Raw genomic sequence first — 20,952 nt, 5'->3', positions numbered from 1 at the left:
ATGGCTCCTTCTGTCTTCAAAGTCATGGAGAGGGACCTAGAAGAAAGCTAGGAGACTTCTGTAGGAAGGTCAGCGATCCTACACCAGGCTCGGTAGTGAATTAGCTGCAATTCCTCTCTCTCTGTTCAGCTGACAAGGAGTACTCTAAGCAAATCAAGTATCAAGCGAGGAACAGATTTACTTCTTTATGCCATTCCATCTATAGAGCATAGAGCGTCTCCTTCTTTGAACGTACAGTAACATGCACACGGTTTTACTTGCCATGCATCAAGTTTGCGTTTTCCATTACTTCTCCCTCTGCTCTTTTTTTAACTCCGATTTCTCTAACCATTATATAACTGTATCTGTAACTTTAGTGACAGCAGTTGCAAAGTGCAGAGAAACCTAAACATTTTCATTAACTAGCTGAGGCTCAATTGGCCTGAGCTGCACAAGGAGTCCCAGATATCCTGGACATCTGAAGTCCCCACTGCTGGAGCACCAACAGCACTGAAGCTGTAGGACATGTGCCCGCAATGCCGCAAGTGACCTTTTATATGCGGCACAGACATACGTGCATTTTCTGCAGTGGAGCCCCAAAACAGAAAAGCTGTTAACCAACATTTAAGTCTGTGCTTGTAAACCAAAGAAAATGGATGCGACAAAACTATACAAGTGAACAGCATGCTAAAATAAGCAAAAATGCATTTCTGTTTAAAAGACAGAATTATTTAGGACAAATCTACTCATAAAAGGAATAATTAATTATCATATAGGAAGGAATCACACAACTTAAACAGAAACTGCAGAAACTCTATGGACTTTATGTTAAGAATAGCTAAGCAGACATTTAGACAGTGGAAAATATTCAGCATAGAGAAACAACAGACCGGTGAAGTTTGCACAAATGATTTGCAAGACTTTTCCATTCTGAAAATGTTTCCCTTTTAGAGAAATGGATGACTGAGCCGTATTGGGTTTTGTCTGTTATAACCTCGAGGATGTGAGTAACACTGTTCTCTTTTTAACTCCGTTTCTGGGTTTCTTGGCACTTTTGCACAGAACAGAACATATTGCTACTTTGCTGTAGAACAGCACATAAATAAATAAATAGTTTTGCTAGTGTAAATCCATTTTAAAAAGAGCAAAGAAAAAAATTTATATATATATATATGTACATTTTTTAAAAAGAGAAAGAAAATCAATAATGTACATGGGAAAGGAAACTGGCAATGGTTAAGGATTTTTGATCACATCATCATTGGTGCTGAACAAGGAACATAAAGACTATTAAGAGAAACACTAAAATAGCAGCCCTTATTCCCGCAAGGCAGCACTGCAAATCTATCCCCAGGAATTCAGTGATAAAACAGAGAAAATTAAACATGTGTGACAGAAAGGCAGAGTGAAATCAAGCACAAAAGAAAGTGCAACAGAAAAAGCTTAAATGGATGCAGGGTGTGAAAAGACTGAGGAGAGAGTAAGAGTGTGAGGGATGTGTGAACCACTGCAATGGCAAGAGAAAAACAGGAACAGGATTTTGAGTGAGTGAAGCTGAAAGTGAGAGGGTAACTAAGCATAAGCATGAAAGGAAAACCAGGAGTACGAATGAATGTACGATTGAGCAGTAGAACATGGCAGAGTGACAGGCTGCGATGCTGTAAGAGATGGAAAACCAGGCAGAAAAGAGTTTTAGAGATTTTTTTTTTCTTTTTCTTTAACTTCACCATTTATCAAAATAGAGACTATTTAATGAAAACAGAACACCAGGCTAGGCAGAAGCAGTGTGAGACAAAAAGAAGAGCCTGACTGACTGCTAAGAATTTGCAATAAACAAAATCATTTGTGCATTTTCTTAAATTTTGTCCACCAATCTGAGGTGCTAAGAATGACCATACAACCTGTCCTTTGGAAAACAGCAAGCTAGAAGAAAGGAGAACTAATTATCTTTAAAGCGCGACTCTGCATTTAAACATTTTCTCCCTTACATGGTGAAGTGTTTCTATTTCATACACATTCTTCTGGAAAGTCAAGGATACTTCTGGTATCCCAAAAAGAAACCTTCAGTGTGCCAAGCTACAAACAAATGCCTGTTACAGATGTCTACTTGGTTGTAGGTGCATAAGAATCTTCATTGTGAAAACAGGAAATAATCCAGAATTCAATTAAAATACATTTAAAAGAAACACAATTATTTGAAGATCTGCATAATAACGGTTAGGGTGCCCAAATTACACCACCCACCCTAGTAATGGCCTTAACTGATCTGCTCCAGTATTTCTTTCATATCTAAACTACAAAGTGAGTTTTTTAAATCCAGTATTTTTTGCAAGATTTTTAAGAGAATCCCAGACTATATAAAATGCCATTTAATCTGCAGAGAAAAGAATGAACTATTTATTTCATGTCATTCATGATAGAGAAATTGCTTCCTTTGCTTTTTGGTGAATGTCTCAAGTTTTTTAGAGTTTAAGAGCACTAAGAAGAACATTCAAATTCACAAAAATAATGATTTTATTTGAACTTTTCTGTGGACATTTTACAGAAGAACTTTAATCGTATTCATGTGGTACTCTTGAAAAATTAGAAAACAAGATTCCTGTAGATTAAGTCATATCTTAAAGGTCACTGAAGACCTACTTAGTCAATAAATAACTTATGTCTATTTATCCAAGCTAAAATTTGAAAGTCATGGGTTGGATTTCACCAACAGCTTTCTAATCAATCACACAGAGAATATCTTATGAGAAATAATGAAACAAACCAAAATAATCTTCACAGCTTTAAATTGCAATAATTTTTATTTTCAAAAAAATAAAAAAAGCCTGAGATTTTACACATAGAAACACACACATAGTTCTATAAATTTGGTATTTCTTTCACTTACAGTTTCTCAGAAATTTGGTTTAAAATCAAACTACAACTTCAACAACTAGAAAATCTCAAACGTCAACATGCACTACAAAACTAAAAGTTTTTTTTTTCTAGAAATAATAGAATTGCTCATTGCAATGCTGCTAGAAATACTGTTGATGTGCAATTCATAATAGTTTCCTATTCTAACTCATTCTGCTATACTTTAAATAGCTTTGCAGTGCTAAGAAAAAAATCATTGATCAAACAACACAAGGGAAACCATTTCGAAAGTGAGTTGATTTCATCTAATCTCTTTCATTATATAAAATTATACTTTGAAGAGACTATTTTCCTTTTAAAAATCTACAGACCTAGCCATTCTAAATTTAGCCCTATGAGTGCTAAAAAAAAAAAAATCCAAACGTGCAAGAAGAAGAGGGGAGCAAGGCTTTTGGGCCATCTGACTTGGACAGGCAGCAGAACATGGAAATTACAACAGTGACCAGGTTAACCACATCTTATAAACACGAGTTACTGTTTAATGTGATTAAATTAGCAGGACATTTACTGTGATACCGCCTGAGAAAAGCTGTGAGAGCTACATGAGAGATCCTGTTAGCCACAGTATGTTCAGTCACTAAGACTGAATAGGGCTTGATCATATCTAGTTTAATGATGACATGAAGAGAGATCATGGCCACTTATAATTAACAATGTCACTGCATTTGTTGCAGGACAGGGGCTGCTTGCTCCTGCATTCTGATCAAATACATTATTAACTATATGGCTACTATATAACTAATATATTTCTACTATATTTCTTATATGTAACTACTATATAACTACTATATTTCTTTTTTCTTAATAGTCCTGTCAATGCGCTAGAGCAGTTCCAAACCTTATCTCTTGTGCAAGACTTCTGATTTTTTTTTTTATAATTTGATAATGACAGACACTACCTCCCCATAAATAAAATCTAAGTCATTGGGAACTACAAGTTCTCTGTATCTCTGAGGATCGATTCTGTATTTTGCAGAATACTTTGTATCCTCCAGGACTGGAAGCATAGCAGGAGAAAAAAATCAATGATCCAGGTAAAGAAATAAAAGGTGGATCTGAACTTTTTCAATACATGGTGTGTATTTCTTTACAAAATGTGTTCCCTGAACCACCCACATTGAAAGAAATCCACTTTCCCACACAACTGCTTTGAGTAGCTCAAGTTACATGGACAGGCTGTCACGCAAAAGACAACTTACAAGTAGGGTGCTCAGAGCTTACAGCCTTTCTCTTTCTCCATCAGTTCTTCTTTCCCTTTGCCTTATTAGGTATGTGCAATTAATTAGTCTTCAACACTGAATTATAATAACAATAATATTACCTAACCATTACAGAATTTTTCATCAGTAGATGAAAAAGTACTTAGTAAAAAAGGCAACTGTCATCCGCATCAAATAATACTAAATAATCAGCTCTGTGAGCCTAATCCGTAAAAATGGTGTGTTTAAAAACCATGAAGAGGCCAAAATATAAGCTCCAAATAATACACCTTCTCTAGCAAAGGAGATTATTGCCTGCTCAGCGGAACCCAAGCGGGATCGATAAAGCAAAAAGGGAATAGATTTGCAAAGATGCCACATAGGATTATAAGGGACCTTTTCAGTTATTGAGCTAAGGCCCAGCTTTCCCATGCTGATTTATCATATAAGCCCTTTCTTAAACACATTTTACTTTAGAACTAGTGAGAGCATTTTCCCTTTCATTAATGCCACCGAGAGGCTGTCAGAATGTACTGGTATAATGAGCATGTATTTGCTTCCAATTTCAATCCTAAATGTATAGACGATCTGATAAAGTGGTTTGGTCTTGGTATCCACCCTCTCCATTCACTTGAATAGCTCTGCCCTCTCTGGAAAAGTTCTCAGTATTGTAAAAGTTCTCAGTTCAGTAAAGGAATGGAAAAATACAATCAAGTTTCCCATTCTAATAACTAGTAAAGTCTGGCATTTTAAAAGTTAAATTCAACTTGTTACTATAAAATGTAAAGTTCACCTAGCCAATACCTTCTTTGGAATATATATTGAACGTCCAAGATATAGCTCCAGATCAGCAACAATCATTTTAAGAATCCAGGTTATTCTTTCCAAAGAGGCATTACTTCACACTTACCTACACTGAACTTCGCTTGCCATTTCATTGTCCATTTTTTACAAAATCTTGTGGTAAAGAATTCACAAATCCCATTCATGATTATTAAAACTTTAAACTATCCTTACTTATAGAACCACCTTTTCTTCTGTCAAATCCTGTATTCCCCATTGCTGCAATTTAAACCTGTAGCGTGGTATGTTCTGATCAAATCTACTTGTGTAGGCAGTGAAAAGTCTAGCCACTCTGTAGTACAAAATGCAAATATTCAGTCTTCATTTTCTTGAGAATTTCACTATACACCAACCCTTACCTCTTTAATCAGCTAGGAAGGAGGTTTGACCTTCCATCATATGCTTCAAGTTTGTGCTAAGATACACTTTTTTTTCTCTGCAAATGTCTGTAGAAATTATACATCAAATACCTAGGACAATTGCATCTGTGAAGTTCTGATCTTTTTTACTCTATTTTTGCTGTCTGGATAAGTAGCAAGGACCTCCTCATATGCTTTTTGCTTCTGCAACCTTGGCTGACAGCTCCAGCAATTTGGAAACAACATTCTGCTACTGTCTTTGGAGACAAAGAATTAAGAGCATCAAGCAGGATCCACACAGGGAAAAAAATACATTCCCAATGGTTATTATCTCATCCTCATGTTTATGTTCAACTATCTTGAAATAAGGTCTCACTGCTGATACTTTTAGTTCAGTATTTTAATTTTTCCTCCTTTTCTTCACTCTCAGCATCTAGAAGTATGCCATTTTATGTCTGTAGGAAAGACAGTCAAAAACTTAAGTGTTCTAACAGCTTATTGTGTAATAAACTTGAACCATTGATTAGAGTATCAAAGAAGAATTCAACTTCTTTATCAGGTCCAAGTCTTTGCCTTTCACATTTTTTTCATTATTATTGTTATTATTAAATGCATAAGCACAAGTTCTCTTACTGGACAACTACAGCCTCTGTTCCTGAATTAGGCTGATACTGAAGAGCTGATGGGAAGTCTAGAAAGACTTAACCAGAAGGATCACTGTCTTACTTCTTTTCAGTAAACAGCTGTGTATATTGTAGTGTATCTGCTCTTGAAAGGTCCATACGAGCACGTCTGTGATAACAGCAAAATCTCCCTTTACTTAATAATCTTACTGTGTTATCAGCAGTGCTAATTACTTGGAAGTATCAGCATTGCATACCTCCATTCAGGCACTGTTTCTTAGCATTCCCTTCAACTTTAGAATGTTGACTCTGTTAAATTCACAAATATTTGGTGACAGCCACATATCAATCATCCATTTGCAGGTTTGATTGACAGCTTTCATGTTTAGGAGTAAATTTCAACAGAAATTCAGAATTTTAATTCTTTTAATTCTGTAATTTCAGAAGATTGAAACCTGAAAGAATAATTTATAATGGAGGATAATATGTCATGTATCCACAGTGCTGAACCCTTAAAAATGCCTGTGATGCTCAGGTGCAACAACTACGTTCATGTAAGATACAGTGAAGCTGCTTTTAGTATTATGGAAAATGATGAACTCATGTTTGAGCTGAGTCTCTCCCTGACACCCCAAAATAATATCTTGTTTTGCTTTTTAACCCTTTTTTTATTGCAACCCACTATTACTTGCAATGAATGCACTCCGATTCCTTTGTCTTCTCTCCCTCGCTCAGCTTTATTATAAGAAAAGCCATCCCTCACTATTCTGTTCAACTCCCTGCAAAGGAAATTTTTATAACGAGAGACAATCAAAACTAGGTACAACACTTTCCTCATTCCTGTTTGTTAGCTCCTCTATGCCCAGTTAAAATCCTGAAATCCTCCTTTTCCACCTCAGCATTTTAACATCTCTTCTCTGAGACCCACTAAAAACACAGCTCCTGATCTTCAGGTCTTCCTTTTTGTGATTTCTGCTCCCCCGAGCTCACCCGAAACTCAGTTCTGCCAACAAGCACCACCTCTGCCTGCCACTGATGCCCTTTCCACCTGCAGAAGCTTTTCATTTCCTGCCTGCCACCGAGCAGAGCCCTTATTCCTCCGCAGCAGCACCGCTCCGCCGCTGCTTGTCCATGGAAACAACACACTGGTCAATATACTGGTCTTGAAACGCTAAAGACTAATTAGCACAAAAGCACTCCTTGTTCAGAACTTTTTCCATTACTTCTCTGTAGCCACGCTGTGATCAAAATTGCAAGAACTTAAAGGAATATTTCTCACATGTGCATAATACATCTCCTCCACCTTATTACTCATGGATATACATATAAAGCAACATCATTTTAATTAATTAAAAACAAACCACAGTGTTTAAATAGACAGATGTTCTCCAAAACAAGTTTTTTCCAAAACCAATATCTAGACATTAGAGAGGGTGGAGGGGAGAAGGGCAAGACATATTTTATTCTCCTGTGTTTCCAATTTCACGTTGCTAGATTGCAGTCCAGGGTGCTCTAAAATTTCACCCCTCCAACCCTTAGGTTGACAATATTATTCTATATCTGCTTGAGTCATCCTGCAAAATAAACTACCATGACAATGAAAAGGAAAATAGTACAAATTGTTTTAGATTTGTCGGAGGCAAAGAGAGTTCCAGTTCCCTCTCTAGAGGTATCAACTGCAGTGCGTAACAGCATTTTATTCTGAGCTAAAGTCAATCTGTCCTGATTTACTGACCTATTGTGTCTCCATTCCCCAGAGTGGAAAAGCAGCTATTGATAGCAACTAAATTCTTCTTTTGGAAAACCCATTTTTAATAAAACTGAGAACACTCTGTGATGAGAAACAGGCCGATTGTAGGTACAGGGCTCATCTCAAGTGAGGAGTGTAGAGAGGGGCCTTTTTGAAGACATGAAAAAACTGCAGTGACACAGGAGCCTTCCTGGCAAGAGGGAATAAATCAGTTCCCCAGTATATCCAGGTATCAGGCTGCACCCGTCTCTTTTCTGCAGAGATTTTCAAAAATAACTACTAAGTCTGGGTAGAAGAGCTCTTTGGTGCACAACCTGCATCTCTTCAAATTTGAAGGTGTTTGTCTTTCAAATGGAAGAAGTATAAACTCAGGATCACTCATCCAAAGCTGGCAAAGAAAGGTAGCATCCACAATTATTGGATGTTTAAAATTTTACTTCAGTGCCCTCACATCATATGCTGTAGTCCACTGTTCAACCAATGAAGAACTATTGAATCAGCATGATCTATTCTGACATATACATGTAGCTAACCATGTTGCATTTTAGCTCCCAGTGTTGCTTTATCTTAATCTGATTTGTTCTTCTCTAACTCAAAAATCTCTTCTTCACTTTTCTTAATGGACAGCTTCTGCTTTTAAAACTCCTTGAAAGATAGTAACTCAGTGAAGAGACAGGATATGCACATTTCCCATTAACACCTATACAGGGAGGACTTCAGTGTGGTTGACAGGTGTTAGTAGCAGCAGTTTTGCCACTTTTAAGGTTTCTCTATAAGGTAAGCTTATGTTAGTCTAAGATAACATGTCTTTTAAAACAGCTATTGTTACATCAACCACCATGATATCCTTCATGACTGCTTTTATAGGTATGCATGTTTTAATCGAGCTGGTAAAAACATTTTTACACTGCAATAATACTACCTCTGGCAATCAGCTATATCAGTATAATTGTACAGATGCAATTTAGGAGTTTTCTATGTGGTTTCTTTCTCTTCATCCCAGGACTTTACATCCTTAGTGCACCACAAATCTAGCCATACTTCTGAAACTCAAATAAATAAGTGTTTACAAACAGGAGCTGCCTTTGAGGAGGATATGATGTTTTTGAAGGGAACGGGTAGTGACTATGTCAGTTGCATGTTGCCAAAACAACAGTTCCCATAGTTTTCAATATCCTGACTTAATTAATCTGATTCCTGAATACACTGAAAAACAAAGCTCCTGAACTAGCTTTGTTCAAGGAAGCATTTTCTTCCTTCCATCTCTTGACAGAGGTCTCCAATTAAAGACTGCAACCATGAAACTCACCGAGATTGACGCAGGAAATAAAAGGAGCGAAACTGCTGAAATGCATCTGCAGAAGCAGATTATTAAACGTCCCGCAGACAGCGGTGCGAGTGACAGCCGCCAGAGCTTAGTGGAAAAAAAAAGAGAAGCGGAAAATTAAACTTCTCATTGGGCCTGATGATGATTAATATCTCTTCTCTGATGAGCTGAAACTGCTTAATCTTTGCTATTAATATCAAATCACTGAGGTGCAAGTACAGTAGCTGAAGAGAAGGGGGGCATATGAGAATGTTTAAAACTGAGGAGAGGAGAAAGAAACATGAAGAAAAATGACTGAGGTACATCTTGCTCCCAAATCTTAAACCTGCTAAAGCAAAAAACTGAGAATAGAGCCGAGAGCCACTATCAACATCTCTAAAGTCAGGTCACTGTTAGGCAAAATGAAGCCACACAATTTAAAAGAGATAGACGGTAGATTTCAGTCATGTGGTTAAAGCCATTTTCCTTCTACGGGAAGACTCCTTAATTCATCACATCTCCATTCAAGCAGACATGAACAGCATCTAATACCTTCATCCAACACAAATACGTTAGACAATCATTATTTTCAGATTTACTTTTGTCTGTGTGTATTGGCAAAGCTTTAAAGAGCATTTCATTGGAGTTCCTTGGAAACCAGTAATTATGTGTAGCCACGCAGACAGATTTTTATGCTTGGTTCCTATAAAAGTATCCTGCAAACTGTAACCTCTCTGTTAAGATTTTTACCTTAAACCTCTGGGTTTGTAATGCACTGAAGCAAGAGGTGAAATAGCTAAATCCATTATACTTAATACTCTCAGAAAACATTCCACATGCATTACGTTTCAGACCAAATCACTCTTAAAGTCAGTGTAGATCACCTGGGATACACATATAATAGTTTGATCAGTAGAGACTAAAAGAATATAAAGCAGAGTTTTATACCACCCAGTCATTTGAAAACATTATTCATGCTAAAGTTAACAAGCAAAGTCATTGAATGATCTGAATAGTTTAAATTAAAACCCATGGTAGACAGGAAATTTACTGATTGTGAAATAATAAAGTTGTGATACTAGTTAAATATGTTTCTAGAATACCAAATGTCTTAACTCAGAAAAAAATAAATGAAAAACTTTCACTTCTTAATGCTGCAAAAGTAACTTGTAAACACTGGGCAGTATTTTTATTGTAAACACTGCACAGTAATCTTGATTCTATACGAAGAATCAAGATTACCAGCTTGCTGGAAAAAAAAATCAGCTTATAATCTTTATTTTCTTGAATAATTAGCTGCCACATTACTGACTAAATAAACCTCATTTCCTAAAGTTAATAAAAAAATCTAATTTGCATCAGAAACAGTGTTTGATTTCATCTTTTCTGAAGGGTTATTTTCCATCCAAAAAGGAATGGCAAAGTGGAGTCCAGAATGAAGAATCTGCTTAGGGAATCAGTTTTCCTGGCCTGCGATGGCAATCAATCACTCAAGCTTCACATACATCTGGCAAGTAGTTTCTATTAGCTATGGTAAGATTGGTAATTATCTTATAAATTAATCTGTTTTTCGAAACAGCTATACATTTTGGTAATTGCAGCACTCACGTACAACTCTCAAGGTGGTATTTATTACACTCCACTTAATGTTCTCCAATATATCCCATAGTCATGATCATTTTTTCTATGTGAAATGCAGACTGTCAGAATGATTTTTTTTTAATTGTTTTGCTTGCCTACTTCTTATATTTAACTCCCTACCTCGAAGCCAGACAAATCAGAACACAGATTAACGCACAGAGTTTTTGAACATGTTGGAATTATTTATTCAGAGGTGTGCTACGATTTTCCCACAGTTTTAAATCAAGGTTAAAGTTTGGCTAGAGGATAAGTTTTGGCTCATCTCAAAGGTACAGGTGAGATGCTGAAATGACTAGTCAAAATTACTTTATAAACTCCACATCCTGTATCATGCAGCATGTAAGAGACTGTTAACAGTCCCTGTGACCTTAAAAATCTACAAACTTTCAAAAACCAAGAAAGTGTTAGAAACTTTTCTATATGATTTTTTGGGGGACAATCTACATATGTCTGCCAACTCGATTTAGAAACAAAATAAATAAAAGTCTACAAATGTTCTAGGAGAGACGTGCTGACAAGTAGGGAAGGAAAGATGAACAATAAAATACGAAAACCAGGAAGAGAGGAAGAAAACGGTGGGAAAAGAGGAAGCATAAGGTTTGAGGTTTTTGTTTTGTTTTGTTTAATCACATCAGGAACACAGAGCTCTTTCAGGTTTTTATTCCTGCAATTTCTTGCAGGTCCTTCCAGCATATAAGAATTTTACTAGCTTGTTAGCTATGGCTTTATTTCAGCTCCAGAAATAATCTTATATATTGCATGCTTTATAACATTCTTTGATATTAAACTACCCCATAACAACCTCAACCCCTACATGTACGATATCCCTGGAGAGCAAATGAAGATGCTGTTGTAGCAGATTTAGCCACAGACACACTGGTTTTAGTCTAGGCAGGAAGCAGGGCTCAGGCTCCACACACGGCACCAGCTGGGCAGCATTTTTTGCTTCTCAGACTGGCCTGTCCATCCTACCAGCAGCACCTGGGCGAGCTCAATTACACCGACCACAGCAGATGTGATTGTCATACAACCATACCAATTTGCCAAAACAAAAGCATGTTCTGTTACCGACTGTTGGCTTTGCTCAGTAAAAGGGCATGAAGGTAACTTTTTTGTAATTTGAACTTTGCTACTTTGATTATCCTCACCTCCACTTCCTGATCTCTGCAAGCTCTGGTGTTAAAGAAAGTAAAAAACGCACAGGACAGAATTATAAAGAAAAAAAAAAGGAGATTTAAAACCTGATGGTTACACCTGCACTTGGAATTATATTTTACAGACCTAGGCAGAAGGACTGCCATGTCATAGGTTAGAAAAAATAACTACAGCCTGATCTCTCAGATGACTTGATCGTTGTTAAATTGAAAGAGAAATCTTCCGCTAAAAATGTATCATTCTTCAGGTCATCAAATTTTCCTCCTATTGTTGGTATCTAGAGTCTCGAGTGAACCAAGATGACTGCTGTCAGCCCACATTTTTTCAGTTAGCTGCCCATTACACTCAATTCTTTAGAGAATCTGGATACATTAAAAAGCAAGCAAACAAACAAAAAGCACTGTGGGAGTCAAGCCTCGAACCAAGAATTGCAGAAGGCAAAACTTCAAGGAAGGCAAATAAACTACTTAACTGAACTATTCAAGGCCTATCATGATGGAAAAGCCTTTGAACAGGTAAACAAGGACTAATATGTATTGAAAACACTAGTGTTCTTTCATATGAGGATATCAGCAACCTATCCATCTAATATCAGGATGAGAACATCCATACTCAGCTGTTTTCCCTAAATCATGCAAGAACATTATCTGCAGAACATATAAATGGTCATAAGGAATTGCAAATAAAGACCCAGTCAGTCTGGTTTGGAGTCTTCATCAGTGAAGAAGAGCAGTCAACTACAGAAGAGTGCAAAGGAGACACAGTACCATTCTAATTTGACTCGCCTTCTTTCTTGCATTACACATACTTAAATAATCAAAATAAAAGGTTCAAAATTCCTGGAAGACATTACAAATTTGCTAATCAAAAGAAAGATTCCGCCTTCAAATTTTCCCCTTTCCCCCGATCTAAGAAAGAACGCAGACTTTAAAATTGAAAAAAAATGCAATAGAAATCAAATAAACTAACTGATGTATTTAGCAGAATCAAAATATTCAAATTTAAATTTAATCTCTTAAAACATTTATTTTTCTGGTATTTTTCTCATCTTTTTGGCACACACTTGCTGACCTGCTTTCCTGTTCACACCCAAAGCTCACTGGCTAATTTCAAATGATTTTGTAGAGGGGAAAAAGTCAGAGGCAATGAGGCTTCTACAACTGTCAGGAACCTGCAGAGAGAGATGAGAGATGCTATACATTTTCCCGTTGAGAAATATGCTGCAGCATGAGCTCAAGATTTATTTAGATACCAAGAAAGCCATATGGGAGCTAGATTTTATAAATGCCCTAATTGTGGGAAAAGCAACTTCAACATCAATCAGCTCCATGACATCAATAACAGCAAGTCAGGCTACATTAGTTCCAGTACTCAAAGAATATCCAATGCTTTTGTGCTTACAAAACTGCACATTTTATTTTGAAAAGCCAAGCTCTACTTTTTGTTTGTTTGTTTTAAAGAAGATTATCAAACTCCTCTTGCTTGGCTGGTTAGTTAGCTATGTTCAAACGTATGTGTGAAACAGGGGAAGATAAATCAGGATATAGCTCTCCATGCAGCCCTGACACAATCTGCCGGCTGGATATCTCTCCTTGAGGTGGAATTCCCTCAACTTCACATGATATAAGTTTATACATGACATTTTTTTCCTACAACTTTGCTCAAAGATTGCAGAAAAAAGAAATGAAACAAATCCTGGATAATTCTCACAGATTTATTTAAAACAAGCTATCCTTACAAAGGGGTTGGCAGCTTATTCCTGGTCAAAGAAGCCCCTTCCATTCTCATCTTGATGTTTCTGATAGAAATGAGAAAATTAGAAAAAGAAAGTAAAGACCACAAGAAAAAAAAAAAGGCATTTAAAAACAATGGTAATGAATCTGTCAAATCAATCGGTGTGTAGAAAGTAAAGATGTGTGCAAAGAAAGTAAGCCCATAGCTTACTTTACTTATATGAAAGAATAAACAACAACTTGCTGACAATAAGATATAAAATTGGTAGGTAATTATACATTGTGTCAAGAGTGTAAACTGCTGTCAAGCTAAGGAAGAAACTGCACACACCAACATTTGAATGCTGAACTGCTCAGTGGAGTTTATGGATAAAATTAAGGATAAAATTGCATTGCAGGCACTTAATACTAATTGAAATATTTATTCAGAATAAAAAGCTTTATGCTTCATGGTTTGACTCCCCAGATTTTCTAATGGCCATGTTGTATTTTGGCTCAGCCTGAGGTCTTTACTGTGGTGACCAATTTTACTCTTCTATGATCTCTGAGCAAAAATTGAAGACATATTTAAAATATCTTGATGGCAGCTTAAGTAAAGAGGTAAAATCATCCTTTGCTCCAGGGTAAAAGTGTGAAAGCAATCCACTCATGTAAAGTGGTTTACTAGATGCCTGTCATAACTAAAACATATCTCCTGTTCAGGCACCCATCACAGTACTGTCCTTATTACGGGCAGAGGCAGCCCTTCAGGACTTCTTTTCAGGACTTCTTTTCTCAGAGCCTTATTAAAACATCAGATCAATACAGAGGTTTTAACTTCCTTTTTTAATGGATACTGGGTTAAGTTTTCTTGTTTATATCAGTTGAAATACACAGCAGACAAAATTCAAGCAAACCGGGCAAATTGTAACGAAAACAGCAATTTAAGATGTAGTCCTTTTCTGGTTGCACTGTCAGAGAAGGAATTATTTTCTTATGCATCTCATTAGTTCAAAGTGTATGATGGACATAATAAATAATCATAAATAAATATGATGGACATAAATAAATAATCATTTATTTACTTCATTTATTTACTTCTTGCTACAAGCAATCCATTGCAAGCACTAAAAAAACAAGCAGTTTTGATCATGCATGTGGATCATGTGGTAAACTTTTAGCACTTCACTGGATGAAACCTAACTCCCAGAAACCTAACTCCCAGAATCATTTTTCTGATTCAAGCATTCACAAATATGATTTCTAAATCAACTTCCTGTGAATAGTAAAATTGGATATTCATTGTTTCTGTAGATAGTCTTCCCGATTAACATATTCACTAGAATATTTATGGAAAGCATATACAAAAAGAGTGTGAATAGCATCAAACTGAATCCATTTAAATACCAAGATGAGTATTTGCAGCCTTCTTTCATTTCATTTTATTGAACTTTATGAGGTGTTAGCCCAAATCTGGCTCCAACCATGTCCCTAAAGAATTCTTGGACTAAAATCTACTCTATATTAGGGAATGACAGTCACCTAACACTGAGGTGAAAACAGGACAATCCTGAAAAGCAAATCCTAGAAAGAAGGAAGGCTCTGTTATTAAAATAATAGCCTAGCATTTAACAATCACGGATTCTCTACATGATCTCAGACAAACTCTTACCAAGGTTTCACACAAAAGTCACATTAGTGGCTCTGCCTTGCATGTGACGCACGGTCTATACAGAAGCCCTACACAGACACTTTAAGGCTTTTAATCTGAGGTTGATCGGCCATGATAACTCAACCTAATTTTCCTCCTGTCAAAATAGAGGTTGCTGAGAATCCACAAATCCACAGTGGACACTATACTGAGGAACCTGTGGTCTAGAGAACATGTTACAATCCCAAACATCTGTTTTATATGTATCACATATACATATCCTTTACCTCTGTGCTAAAAGAGATAGGAAACTGCTGCATGTAGCTGGGAAAATTATGCTCTTTCTCCAGGTGCTGGTGGTTAGTGAAATTGATATTTTCTTCTAATGGGAATTTATTATATATTATTTCATTACTTCCTCTCTCCTGTTTTAAATGCACTCCATCCTTCCCACTCTATTACCTTGTCTTCTGAATGTAATTTAAGAGTGTTGGAACAATTACCTTTTTCATTCAAAGTAACTGATAACTGAAATTATTCTGCCCTTGTGTGCATTATTAAAAACAACAACAGTAACCAGGTATGTTCAAAGGCTATATGGTATTCAAAATCCTCTTTAATATTCTCGTTTATAACCTTAATAGACATTTACACGTGATAAATGAGGCTTTTAGTAGCTGTTGCTGTCACAGCCACAGCTTGGGTACTGATACCTCCAACGAATAGTCCAAGGGAGGGTCTTATCACAGCAGTGCCTGAATGGCAGCTGTGATGTAGCAGCCTGCAATATAACTTCTGACAAGAGAAACAAAAAAAAAAAAAAAAGAAAAAAAGAAAAAAATCCTCGCCTGTAGGATTGCAAATTCCTCTTCTATAGAATTGCAAACGAGTTAAAAAAGCAGAACATGGGAACTGATCACATTAGGGCATATTTGTATTACAGGTCCACAAACAAAGAGATTATAAATGGTTTCTCAATGAGGTCCCAGTGCCATGCTGTGGCAGAAGAACAAGTGAAATCCTTGGATATAAATATGTGGAGAAATAATTTAATTTTTAATTATTTTGAAAACACACAATTTTATCACAGCGTGCAGCATTGCAAACACGAGTACTGAACAGACACACACACAATTCCAGTGTCCTGAAAAAACAAGCAAACAAACAGAAAGGGAAAGAATGCAAACAAAAGAGCCCAAAATTCTTTGCTTTGCCAGCCCACCCAGCTCAACCTCTTTAGCTTACTGAAAAAACACTAAGAGATGACTTGCCTACTGTACGTAAGTACCTCCAAAGAGAAAAATAGCAAGCCCTGACAAGGGATTAATAAGCATGGATTTAATAAAAGAAAATTATGCTTGAACTACCTGACTGCCTGTTGTGGTGAAATGACTGGATCTGTGAATAAGAAAAGATCAGCTGGCATTATCATCCTTGAATTTGGCAAGACTTTTGGTGTAGTCTTCCACAGCATCCTTCTACCCAAGTTAGGATGCTACATTTTAGCTAGGTGGACTGCTAGACTGGTGGAGTTGTTGGGCTCAAGGGGTAGCAGCTAATAGTTTGTGCGCTGTCTAGAATTTGGGCAGTAGGTTAAGGCATGAGCCAGCAGTGTGTCCAGACAGCGATGAAGGCCAACAGCATCCTGGGCAATATCAACAGGACCTCTGGAAGTACATATAGGGGTGTGACTATTTCCCCATACTTGCTATTAGGCACATCTAGAATACAGTGTCCAGTTTTGGGTCCCTCAAAATATGAAAGAACTTGATCGGCTGAAGAGTGCTCAGTGGAGAGCCACCAAGCTGGCCAGAGACTGGAGCACTTGCCTTATGATGAGCAGCTGAAGAAGAGCCTGGAGAAGAGGTGTCTTTGCTGGGGACCTAATGGCAGCCTATGAACAAGTTGCCAAGAACATGGAGACAGGCTCTTCACAGATCAGCATAGTACAGGGGAAGAGATACAAAGGCCAGGAATTGAAAGAAGAGATGTTCAGACTCAATACAAGGAAAGCCCTTTTCACCTAGAGGTAAATCAAATAGATTACCGAGAGGTTTCATAATCTTCATCCTTGTAGGTTTTGAAGACCAAAGCTTTGAGCAACATGGTCTAATCTTGTACTTGATTCTGCTTTGAGTAAGAGGTTGGATTAGAGACAGCTCCTGAAGTCCCTTCCATTATTCCATAACTGAGTGACTCAGTCTATGAAAATACCATGTACTGTTATTTAATTTAGTGGGGAAAATCATATCAAAAAACACTGACTAGAATATAAGGCCAGATGAACAGAAAAGAAAACCTTTACCACCATACGTGATCAATGAAAGAAACAGGAACATCTTTAATTCAAGCATCCATAAGGAGCTTAACACATAAGCATATTGTGTGAATTATAACGATACACAAAACAAGAAATCAGATATAATGGCAGAATTGTTTTATTTTTCTGTCCATAATGCCTTCGAGTTTAGGAAAAGAGTTATTTGGTTAAATAACTATTTTAACTGACCTTGGTTTTAACCTATAAACTAAGACAAAATCATCATCCATCCAGAAAAGAAATGGAAAAATCAGAAAAAAATACAGAAACAACTTCAAACTTAATATTGTTTGCATTCTTTTTCCTGTGCAGGGCTTCTTATTAGACTATGGTCTTTGCTCCCAGCCTGCATTTAAGATTAATTCACACTGAGATGTTTAGACCAACTAAAATATTGTTTAGCAGCAAATTCCGTTATTTCTTTTGAGCTCCTTGTAAAAACAAAGGATTCTACGCACACACAGGAATTTAAAGCAGTATCCTATAATCAACAGTGGACACAAAATAATCATTATAGCATGGCAGCATAATATTAATAAAAGCAAAAAGGTGAGGTCTGCATTTGCTTAGCTTTTAAAAGTTTCTCAAGATCAGCACTGTTCTGCCTACTCATTAGCTTTCCAGGATACAGACAGCACCCCTTCTATTACTCCAATTTAATGTAAATCTTCAATCTAGAACAAGCTCATAGAGTTACTGTCCTTAAGGCAGACTTTTTAGGAACCACATAAATTTACATAAGCAAATATTTGTACCTGGCATGCAAGTAATTTAGAAAGTTATGTACTGTACACTGAAAAATCTTCAGATGTTCTCATTTTTAATTTAATTTGGAATATAATTTTGATTTCAAACAAAGGACAATTTTCTCAACCAAAGAAACATAGCAGAAGCTTGACATTTAAAACAATTACTTTTAAAAATTATCAGAGTGTAAACCAGTGTTTGAACAATTTTTAAAAGGCTGAAACATCTTTCCTCTTGCTAAAGTAACTGCAAAAGTCAAATGTTTTTCAGCATGCCAAAATAATATGTATACCTACTGACAAACACAAAATGTTCGGTTTTTTTAAAAAGCTACAAAGTAGCAAAAAATAGGGTTGAAATCCATCACTTTCTAGCCTATCTAGCTGAAGTATCATTGCTCAACTTCTTTAAGTCCAGGAAAAAAAAGTTTGTCAGAAAATTTAAATGCCAGAGAATTTTAAAAGGCAATGTACTGGTTACTCCAAATCTGCTTATAAAAAGTGCTAGTTACACAACCACAAGTCAATGTATACACAAACTTGAGGATATCTACTTGAAGAAAGAAGAGAACAGAAAGATATTCCAACTATAGCTGCTAACCAAGTGGCACGCAGAGGGATCTAGGCTCAAAACTGATTTTATGTATAGAAATACTTTAGGTATTAACTGATATTTTGCATTCAGCCTCCTGGCACAACAGGCACAGAGTCAGTGACCAGAACCAACAGTCTTGATACAAGAAGAACAAAAGCAATAAGAGAGCCTCATGTGCTCACAGGTTTGGGGAATGGAGACAGTTATAAAACTAATCAGGAGCGCCTTGAACAGTTCACAGTAACAACTTTTAAAGCAAGACATAACATCTTGCTACAAATATCTAAAAAGAAGCAGGCAGATGCCACCACTTAGCTGTAGCTCCTAGAGAGGAAGAACTAGAAGCAATGCAACTATTTTCCTATCTTCTCTAGTAGAAGAACATTATAACTGAAATCAGATCATCTGATCTCAAGCCTGTTCATTAGTGACTGGGCTTTATTGTAAGGTGAGGGCAAAGCCCGAGAAGACGTTTCTGTGGCACAGTAAGTCCTACTCTGAGCTCTTCTTGGCATTTTACTGGCTGCTCATCACAATCTGGTTTAGCCCTTATATGTTAATGCAGTCCTTACAAAAGCCAAATTTGGGACATCCATAGATGGACATGATTGTATCCTGCCCATCCTTATAAACACGTTCAGACTCCTGGTGAAAAAAATTGAATTTGTGGTAAACTTAATCTCTCATATTCACTCTCCTGAGAGCTCTTAATTTGGGACTAGCTAAATTCTTATTCCAGTAGCACAGACCGTGCGCAGTTTTGTAGTGAAAGCAGGCTTAGGCCTGGGCTTGTCAGGTATAATCGACACTTCCTCTGAAGATTAATCACTGCACAGTTGAGATGAAATGCTCACACTTTTGTGCACACAACCAATGTGAGCAACGTTTAAACACCAAAAACACAGGGAAACAATGAGCAAGGGGAAACCTTTGTTGTTGCTATTGCACTTCTCAACATTTTTCAAAAAGAAGAAGAAAATCAAACAACTGCTGCCAGCAATTACCTCCTCCTCCACAGTGAGAACATGGTAAGAAAGGCCCTTTGTTCAAATCTGCTCTTTGGGAGCCATTTCCTATGCAAGTCAAATCAGCTTGGTACACATAAAACCAGCGATGACTGATTTGTGCTTGTCTGCCCGTACACAAATTGTTCAGCGCCTCCCCCAGCCATCGTTCCCCTCTTACCTTCGAAACTCCCAGCAAACAGATAAATCCAGGTAACGGCTGGAACAAAAAGGACAGTCAGAGAGGCAGCCAGGAATTTCCGTCGCCCTCTGCAGATTCCCAGCATTCTCTCAGGAGTGGAGATTGCCAACTCAGTGCTGTTCCTATGTTGGAAGCAAATAGTCCACAGCCTCCCACATATTAATCCCTGAAAAGGAAAGGGAAAAAGGTATTACCAGCTTATTTCTCTATAGAAAGGGTAGTCTTTGCTAGTGTTCCTATGAGTTAAAACGACAAGTTAAAAGCAGGGTTATTGCAAGAAGAGAGCAGTTCCCATTTTCAACTTTGTGCATATTTTACAATAAAGTAAACTTACTGAGGGAGCACTCTGTGCCTTCATTCAGGTCATCCACGAATAAATTGAACAGGACTGGACCAAGGACTGACCCCTCGGGGACCCCACTAGCTACAGGCCTCCAACTAGACTCTGCACTGCTGATCACCACCCTCTGAGCTCGGCCATCCAGCCAGTTCCTAATCCACCTCACTGTGCACTCATCTATCCCACACTTCCGGAGCTTGCCCAGGAGGATGTTGTGAGGGACAGTGTCAAAAGCCTTGGTGAAGTCGAGATAGACGACATCCACCGCTCTCCCCTCATCTATCCAGCTGGTCATTCCACCACAGAAGGCTATCAGGTTAGTCAAGCAAGATTTCCCCTTGGTGAATCCATGCTGACTACTCTTGAGCCCCTCTACTCAGCCCTGGTGAGGCCACATCTGGAGTATTGTGTCCAGTTCTGGGCTCCACAGTACAAGAGGGATGTGGAGCTGCTGGAGAGAGTCCAGCGCAGGGCTACAATGATGATCAGGGGCCTGGAGCATCTGCCCTACGAGGAGAGGCTGAGGGAGCTGGGCCTGTTCAGCCTGGAGAAGAGAAGGCTGAGAGGGGACCTGATCAGTGTCTATAAGTACCTCAAGGGAGGCAGTGAGG

The 20,952-nt window shown here is 37.4% G+C and overlaps 1 protein-coding gene across 2 annotated transcripts in view; it reads right to left on the bottom strand.

The window, feature by feature from the left end:
* The window catches only part of LARGE1 (LARGE xylosyl- and glucuronyltransferase 1), a 259,553-nt gene that overhangs the window by 161,129 nt on the left and 77,472 nt on the right, over positions 1-20,952 (bottom strand). For both annotated transcript variants that reach the window (XM_088535285.1, XM_088535296.1), the window contains one exon: positions 19,981-20,167. In XM_088535285.1, the coding sequence (XP_088391411.1) occupies positions 19,981-20,086 (106 nt within the window). In that variant the 5' untranslated portion in view covers positions 20,087-20,167. The remainder of the gene's footprint in view (positions 1-19,980; positions 20,168-20,952) is intronic.

Source organism: Tinamus guttatus, unplaced genomic scaffold (genome assembly GCF_059628265.1).
Source record: "Tinamus guttatus ecotype Peru unplaced genomic scaffold, ASM5962826v1 Tinamus_guttatus_pri_ptg000039l, whole genome shotgun sequence".
NCBI lineage: Eukaryota > Metazoa > Chordata > Aves > Tinamiformes > Tinamidae > Tinamus > Tinamus guttatus.
Note: the sequence above shows the minus strand (reverse complement) of the source record. Positions and strands in the feature narration are given on the sequence as shown.